General features: G+C 30.8%; 1 protein-coding gene across 1 annotated transcript; it reads left to right on the top strand.

The window, feature by feature from the left end:
* Positions 1-716: 716 nt before the first annotated feature.
* LOC145578895 (putative transcription factor bHLH041) lies at positions 717-6,261 on the top strand. Its single transcript, XM_081636193.1, has 8 exons — positions 717-829; positions 930-1,046; positions 1,175-1,280; positions 1,412-1,426; positions 1,571-1,633; positions 1,832-2,554; positions 3,038-3,448; positions 5,602-6,261. The coding sequence occupies exons 1-8, from the start codon at positions 717-719 to the stop codon at positions 5,668-5,670; spliced, it is 1,617 nt and encodes a 538-aa protein (XP_081492319.1). The 3' UTR covers positions 5,671-6,261.
* The last annotated feature ends 3,433 nt before the right edge of the window (positions 6,262-9,694 follow it).

The following is a 9,694-nucleotide window of genomic DNA, read 5'->3' as shown; positions in this document are numbered from 1 at the left end:
ACTAAAGAATTTTCTAAACAAAAAACAAATAAAGTAAAATTATTAGAGAAAAATTAGCCAATATGCCTTCCTACCTTGACCCATTTCAAAATTCCTCTCTTACCGCATACTTTGACCACTTTGACTTTTCTACTGTTTTTTTTTTTTTCATTTTTTTGTTGGGTGGCTGTCCTTATATATCTATCTTTCTCTAATAACCTTTTATTCCCTTAAATATCAAAAATTAAAAAATAAAAAAATTATTTCCTTCACTATCAAGAATATTCAAATTTTCCTTTTCACATTATACTAACACTACTATATAATTCTCTTTTTTTGTTTCCAAAAAAAAAAAAAAAAAAAAAAACTGTTTTTGCATGTCCTTATTATATAAACACAAAGATCGACAATAATTTGTTGGGAAATCCTTTTTAAGCTAAATAGTGATCTTATATATTTTCATTTTCAAAACCATTTTATACTTTTTCACGTTTTTGTTTATTTATTTAGATTCGAAATTTGTGGATGTATGGTAGTAGATAATTCGTGAGTACTTTAATACTTTTCAAACTATCATAACCTTAGAATTTTCATTCTTCATTACCAACAAACAAACAACCTTCCTCTTTATTCATTAGTATTAATTGTACTAGTCTTACTGCTTAATTGGTTGATAATTAACAACTACCCTGCTGAAATTGTTTTGCATAATACATTATGCAACTTCATTCATTGGAATGGACTCGGTCTTCCAACTCGATAATGGAGACCGAGTTAGCTACCTCTGTAGTCTGATGCAATCCTTTGGTGCCTCTTACATTTGCCTTTGGACCTATTCACCTCATCTCAAGTACGTACATAATTCTATATCTTATACATCTATGTTTTCGTTTTTGTTTTTTCCCATATACATATCATTTGAATTTGTTATTTGGGTGATTGGATAGCAGATTTTTGTACTGTGAAGACGGACACTTCAAAGAAGAGGCGAGTTCTTTAACTGGTGTATCGATTTCTGGACGACTCTTTAACGAGTACAAGCAGTCTGTTTTTCCTGTTGGGAATGAGTACGATTACTTCTTTTTCATCTTTTACAGTAAAATTCTATAGTTTACATTATAGGAAGTAAATAATTATATTACATGGTTCTGATTAAGTAATTTTTTTTTTGGCTGATCGTGTATGTATATAACAGCCTAGTCCCAGGACTTGCATTCAGAAATAAAAATCCCAGTTTAAAGCTGCAGGAGATAGATCTTCAACGCCTCGCATCAATCGAATCACAGCGTCTATTCTACAAGGTAATTAAGAATTTTCTTACCTGTTAAGTGTTTATAGAGTCTAATTCATCATGCAAAGTACTACAATAAATTCTTAATTCTGATTTGAATTTTCAGTAACTAATTTTTTTCCATTTTCACTTGTTTTATAGGAAGCAAATATAAAGGTTCGTCGTTGAAGGGATTACATGAAATAATCACAGCATTATTTCTTTGAGCTGAATTATATTAATCTTTTCTCCTAATAATTAATTTTCTGGTTTACATTTTTTTTACTTGTTTCATGGGAATTATTTGATGATTTGATGCAGACTGCGGTATTCTTTGGTTGTGAGAGAGGTGAGATTGAACTCGGCATGTCCAACAATCAACAAGTAAGTACGCGTCAAAATTAATTTACTTTTACGTTTTGAAGTTGCTTAAATTAGCCTGCTGTATATCATACACTCGTTGTACGTATACAATTTTATGTCCATTAAATGTTTCAACACTATTACATTATTACATGTGATGTTAAGTGTATAGTGTGATGGTATCTAATTAATGTACGTTTATATGTTATTTGATAATAGAATTTGGAGATGAAGATACAAAGCTTATTTTCGACGATGGAGTTTCCGAGGCCAACAGATCAACAAAACAAGCCTTCATCCTCTTCTTCTCAATCAATGGATAGTCCTGAATACACCTCACTCTTTTACAACTTTGCGAGTTCTTCAAGCTTCCACCTTCAACCAGAACAACCTGCAGCTGTTATTAGGGAGACTTACCCTAGCATAGTTGATCAACATAGGACAATAAACACGCAATCGATCCCTATTACAACGACGACAGTAACAAATACTGCAACATCTTCTGTTAATGCGTCTCAAATTAATCATCCTTTGCTACAAAACATTCCTTTCCCTACAGCAGAAACCACTGACGCCGCCTTAACAAAGGCGTACTTAGCAATCTTGTCATCTCCTTCTTCATCATCAACTGGTGGTGAGAAAAGTTGTCCATATGGTTATCAAGTAAGGCAAAGGGCAAGTGCATTTACGAGATATCATAGCTCGTGCTCAGGATCGAGTTCAACTCAAAAGAGGCTTGATTTGAGGAGGCAAACCTTGCAAAAACGCTCTATTGCCTTCTATAGAGGGATAGATTTTAGGAGGATTCAAGAGCTTTCGTCACAAGGGCCCGGTCGCCCTACAAGCAATCAGTTGCACCACATGATATCTGAGAGGAAAAGAAGAGAAAAAATCAATGAGAGTTTCCAAGCTTTAAGAACCTTGCTCCCTCCCGGCACCAAGGTAAGAACACAATCCTCAATTTCGTGTGTTAGTCATCCTTAAAATGACTACCATTTACAAAATAAAAACATATATACATTAAAGCTTTAATTTGTGAATCTTAATGATTATAGCTTTGTATTTCTAGATTTTTAGGGCATTTTCTTAAATTAGAGCTTTCTTGGGATCGATTCTCACTACTACAAAAACTAGAATAAGAAACGCTAGATACAGAACGACTAACTTAGATAGGCCATCTCTAGGATTATATACAACGCCTATCTAAGTTAACCGTTCTCTAGGATCTCATCACCATGCCCTTGTAACTCTTTAAACAACAACAAAAAATCAACATTAGTAGAAAGCAATTTAAGCTTATTAATTAAGATAAGCTTGCTTGAAAAAATAATAACAAAGAGTTCAATGTATATTAAGAATTACAATCTTATTATATTATGGTATAAGTATATATAATTAATATAATGTTGCATGAATTATTTACAGAAAGACAAAGCCTCAGTATTAAGAACTACAAAAGAGTACTTGAGCTCTTTGAAAGCTCAACTCTCGGAGCTTAACAAAAGGAACCAACTCATGGAGGCACAACTCGTAACGAGGAAGAACGAGCCTACATCAAAAAATACAACAAGTTTAGACGTCTCAACCAACGAACGACTAACCATTAGGGTTACACCGGTTTCAGAATCAACATCAAGAGGAAGAATGGTGGACTTGCAAGTAATATTGAGGATGGAAACTTCGGTACCGGATTTGGTTATTAGAGTGTTAGAGCTTCTTAAGCAAGTCAAAGAAGCAACAATGGTGTCAATTGAAGCTCAAACTCATCAAGAAACTACATCATCAACTAATAATCAATTTCCTACAAATTGGGTCACATTTAGGCTGAGAATTGAGGTACTAATAACGTATAAAAGTTTTGTTTTTATTTGCATGCATGCAATTAATTATAACTATCATTGCATGTCATATATTTAGCATAGATGTATTATACAATGCATTCAAGTTGGCAATATATTATTAGTAATTGCATTATTAAATGTAGTTTGAATAATGAATCTAGAAGTCTAGAATATATATAAGTTTGGTAAGCAATATGAACTCTCTTATTAAATTACTTTTATAATTTATGTAATTAAGGTAATCGATAGTTGATAGTATTTAATTCATAGATACGCTACTTAAAAATAGAGAAAATGACAATGCATTTTGATTAATAATACGAGAGTTTGAACGATACAATTAATAGGGGTTAGTGATCGAGTTAAGACCAACGTAAGAGTTTTTTTTTTTTTTTTCAAATCAAAGATCGGATAGTAAAGCAACAAACCAACAAAAAGAAGAAAAAGAAAGTTTAAATAGTAATGGATTAATTATTTAAAGACGAATAGAGTAATATTATATTACTCGGCAAACTTATAGTTTTATGAGTTCTATATTATATATTTGATCAAATGATTTTAGAAAATGTATTGATGGATCAAGTTGGTGATGATATAATACAGCAAAGTAGCAATATATATAGTTTGAATAATTCTAGAAGTACAGAATAGCTGCTTTTACTACGTATTAGATAGTTTGATGGTGACAATAACTTGTAGCAAGTTAAAGTGTTAGTTGATGGTGGGTACTTTGTTTTGCATAAGTTATGTTATTATTATCTTAATTGATGGATAATTAAACTATATAGCTGAAGTGTTGAAGAAATCAGATTTATTTGACTTAGTCTTATGAGGGGGCGGGGGAGGTCCAATGTCGTGGACTGAGTTGAAGGAATATTATAAGGACTGAGTTTGGAGTTTTGAGTTAAAATTAAGAATGTTAAATTTTAATCGTCTTAAATTTAGAATCAAGTAGTCATATGTTATGTAAAAGTTGTTATTAGTATAGATATAATTTAAGGTAAATGATTTTCTCAAAATATTATATTGTTCAAATTAAGAGCACCTCTAATGGACATAATGGTTATAAAAACCACTGCACGCGTAACTGGATTTGTCACACCGGCATTTTTGGTACTCCATTTGTTAGCTACAATCTATTTGTAATGGTGAGATGCAACGTAAGTAACTTAAAAATAACTTCACATATATCAATCAAAAATAAGCCAAATAATCATATATTTCATTCTTTTTAATAGATATAATATATTCAATCAACAATTTAGTTTGTTTCAAAAAAAAATTAATATGATCCTTTTGAAGCATATCAAGGGGATCACTGTGAAGTTAGTCCATTGTGGTCACTAACCTTACCTGAAACCTAAAAAAATTGAGTGAAACATTATTATCAGTTGTGTTCCTAGATTCTCTAAATTTATTAGTAGATTGATACTATCTTTTTTGTATGATATGTTACCATTTTGTCTTGTTTTGCTTTTTAAAATGCATTATTTGAACAATCAATAAATCCTTATCTTTAAAACTTATTATAATTTTTTTTAAAAGTTGATATCTTAAAATCACTTGTCAAATGAATCAAAAAGGATGGATCTCATCAAATAAAAGTGGTTTCTCTTATATATTTATCAAGAGAATATTAAATTCATTTTGTATTGAATTCTATTAAAATAAAATTTTATTGAGAGCAACATTAAGATTTGAAGTATGCTTATATCACAGTAAAGTCGTATAGATACTCTAAACCTTCAAACAATGAGTATTGAATTATTATTGAAGTTTAATTGAAAGTTCTTACGACATTCAAGTGATTATTACTCAACACTTCATACAATACATGTTCAAACATTCAATGATGAAATTCTTTTCAATTAGGTTTTTTATGTTATGTAATGCACAAATTATTAACATGTCTAATTAACAAATTGTTTTTTCACCATTTCCTTATTATACTATAAATGACTAAATGACTTATCAGTCTTCACGCCAAAAAAATGACCATAAAATATGTACTATGGACTGGCCTAGAATTTAATAATTTGTGCATGTGATTTGTTAGTACTTTATTATAAACTAAATAATTAAGAAAAATGACGAACTATATATAATCATCAAAAATTGACCCTTCATGATTAAATTACTTGTATGTAGGGAGAAGAATGGGATGAATCTGCTTTCATTGAAGCAATTCGAAGACTTCTTGCTGATTTGGCCTCTTGACGTCATTGACAATAACATTATTTTGTCATTTTGATTGCTAGCTATTACACCCATTCATTCAACAACATTTTTGGGGTGGTGTTAGTATTAATTCCACGTAAGTAAGTGATTACGGCGACAAATTATTATTTCATGTAATTGAGAGTATTTAGGATATTGATTTTGATTCGATATGTGAATTAAGCATGAGCAACATGTTTCCTTACAAACACACAAATATATCATGAAATTGTTAGACCTCCTAAACTCATCACCATAAATTTGTTATAATGCAAGAATTTTCCAAGTAGGGGGGATTTCTTGTATAACAATTAGGAGTAATTTCTTAGAAAGTGGAGTCTTTAAAACTCTGTATTTTTATTTTTTTTATTTTTTTTATTTATTTGTTTTTTTTTTTATTTTTTGAAAACCTTTAAAACTCTGTATTAATGTACTCAAAATCATAGCTTAACATTCAAATTAATTAGCATCCAAATTAATTCTTCTTTCTTTTTAAATCACAACGCATTCCTTTTAAGATGTTGTAAATTAATTGAAACACTACTTCTTTTGACCAAGGATTCTAGCTATTTCTCTCTTTGTTACCCAGGTCTTTCTTTTTATCTCCCTCTCTATCTTTATCAGCTACTAAATATAAATATTGTGCATTCCCACACAACGCAATTAAAAGATAATGGAAAAAGTCTTTTTTTTTCCATTACTTTTTAGTGGAAAATGAATAAGTAGGGTTTACCTGCATGAAGGTCTAAACAAAATTTTCATCGTCTATATGTGTTTTCTTATAATAAGAAGACAATTAACCTACGAATAGGGAATTGGAAAAGGTTCATCAAGTTCCAATCACAAAGTCTTTGTCACGTACATATGTTATGTTTACATCACCTTATTTTCACTTATATATTTCAAGAAAATAAGTTTGGAAAACAACTTAGATAATTAAGCCTAACGTAGAACATTATATTTGCTCTTTTCGTTCATTAGTAATCTTCCGACTTTTCTTATTTTTGGGTTTTATTTTAACTTGTAATATTTTCCATTTTAAATACATTATTCATAACCTAATCTTCCATTTTTCCGGTCAAAAGACCCAAATTAAACCCGCATATTTTGATTTTTTCATACACGACTTTGTTCTCTTCAACTTGTTTCATATACTTATTACTTATTTCTTAATAAATTCAAATCAAACCAAACCAGAAACATTTAGATTAGAACTTTTAATAATCATTTGCTTATTGCTAAATATCATCAATTGCTTATTAAAAAAATTATGAAAATGACATATTTGAAAAGTTTATAATAGACAAAATCCATTTTGATAATGTTTTTCTTTATAGACTAGTATTAAAATGCACTAAAAGTTTAGTTAAATTATTAAATCAGATCAGACTAGATAATACAAGTTCAGATCAGACCAAATCAGATCTTATGAAATTCAGGTCAAATCTCCTTATTTCAAGTGAAGAGATTTTCAATCAAATGCCCAACTTTTGATGTGTTTTTGTTTAATCTCTTTCTAACATTCGAGTTATGAAGGTCAAAAAAAGAATGTACAATTTTATTACGACTCTTACAAGGAACATGCTTTAAAAGATTAATTAATTAATAGCCTGAGTGACAGCTTAAGTTATTATAACTTATTTGCCCTATATTAATAACTCTTACAAGGAACATGCTTTAAATTAATGGATTAACTAATTATTGGCCCAAGAGATAACCTAAGTTAATGTGGCTTGTGTCCCCAATATTAGACAAGTAACCGAAAAAAAGGTGTTAATAAAAGGGGGGGAAAAAAATAGTACTCGTAGTTAGAGTTGAAAAACTCTCACCATCCGCTAATAAAAGTTTTATTTCACCCAAATCTCTTATCCTCATTACAAAAGTTTATCTCATCTCACCTATATTGATCTATTTATTCACTTCTAATACTTTTTTGTTTACTTTTAATCAACAAGCCCTACTTACCATTTTATTGAAATAAAAAATTATGCTAACACTTAATAATTCGTCGGAAACACTTGAACAAGAGATAGGCTAGAAATAAAATAATGGTCCCTTCAATTGGAAATATAGATGTTGCCCAAATTGACTGCCTAATTGGCAAATGAGTTTTGGGGGCGCGACTAGTAGTTTCGTGGGACAAAGTCCAGCAAAGAAAAAGTGAGTCAAATTCAAAATTCAAAGAGACAAGTATAATTCAAACCTCTTTAATTCTGGTTCAACATTCATGTCCAAACAAGTGACACAAACCCCCCAAATAATTTTCCAACTACAGTAGTTACTAGTTTCTGACCAACTCATAGCCGACGTGGAACTTCAAAAAAAAAATCGTCATCCTTAATAGAAACGGAGGGAATAAATAATAATGGTCGAGGCCCAAAACGGAGGTGGATGGTTGGTTACTAAAAAATTGAGGCAGTAAGGGTGTGGTTGTGGGTGTGGATGGCTGCAGACGACGTTGTGGGCTTGAGTGCAGGCATGCAGTAATATCAATAGAGCAGCAACAGTGCCATTTAAACCTTTGGCATGCCAGTTTCTTATGTCATTTGCCTCCAAATTTTACATACCAACATCTATACCTGCGACAACAAACAAAAAATCAAGGAGGAACATTAATAAGGTGATTAAGGTCATAGATAGCAAAACCGATGTCCGAAATTGAAAAAGGGTGAAAATCAAAGACGGATACTCATGCAATTACTAACAAAACTAATAGTAATATGGACAAAATCGAAAAATAGTTAATCCGCAAGATATTATAGCAACTATGGGGGAATATAGGTACCCTTTACAAAAATAGAGTAAATAGTTATAAACTTCCTCGTCGTAATCACACATGCTTCGTACATTAGAGCCCATGTATACAAGATTCATACCCATTTGACAGCTTCCCAAACAAATAATTAGTCTAAGCTTACCAACTGTTTGGAAGACAACAGCATGTAATACAACTGAAAACTTCAAATTTGGCAAAAATTTAGAGTCCCTTTCATTGATATTACCTAGATTATCATTTACCAACCAGACTTCAATCTCATAAATATTACGAAGTATTAACTTTATTATTTTGACATGAAATTGAAAAGGACTCAAGGAACCTTTCCAGTTTCCACCAACGAATCTAAACGGGCCATCTATAAATTCCAACCAATAAACAAGCATATGTTCCTACGACTCTACGAGTGGCTATGACTTCCTAGATAATTTGACAAGTCTATTATTATCAGCCAATCATATCTATTAAGACTACTACAACATCAACATAATACAACTAATATACTACCTCCATTTCATATTATTTGCAACGATTTGACATAAAGTAGAGACGAAAAATGTCTAATCGTTACAAATAATATAAAACAGAGGTAGTAATTAAGATTAATTGTTAACATTTGACTTTAAGCAGTTTACAAAAATTACCTTTAACCATTGACGAAAAAAATTGTAAAATATTCATATATTAAAATATACATTGACACAAATCTAATAAGATTTCATGTGATGACTCTTATATTTATATATATATGGTTAAAGTTAACAAATTTTGGATTTGTAAAGTCAAATAAGTAAGAGTATTATTATGAACACACACAAACCCAATCCAAAGTAGAAACCATAGAGCGGCCAATGCCATTAATTCAAGGACATGACAATGCAATGCTCTCGGAATTATCAAAGGTTAGCAACCTAACAGAAGCAACAAAGGTGTCTTACGCAAAGAAGCATGCAATAATACAAGAGGCAACAAATATGTCTAGACTTTCCTCCTGCCAAAAATGTCAACAATGATTAAGTAGATACAATGGATGATGCCAACATAGTGAGCACATACCATGTAATCGTGGAACATACAAAAAAAAAGGTTAAACAAAAAAAATAATTTTTGGGATGTTCAACTAACTCCAGTCTGCCATAATCACAGGGGCTGTACTGCTTAAGGTTGTCAGTAACTAAAGTAAATTCAATAATGGCCCTTAGAGTAAACAATAGTACTCCCTCTGAACCTCTAAGATTGCCCCAATTT

This window comes from Chenopodium album, chromosome 14 (genome assembly GCF_948465745.1).
Source record: "Chenopodium album chromosome 14, dcCheAlbu1.1, whole genome shotgun sequence".
NCBI lineage: Eukaryota > Viridiplantae > Streptophyta > Magnoliopsida > Caryophyllales > Amaranthaceae > Chenopodium > Chenopodium album.
Note: the sequence above shows the minus strand (reverse complement) of the source record. Positions and strands in the feature narration are given on the sequence as shown.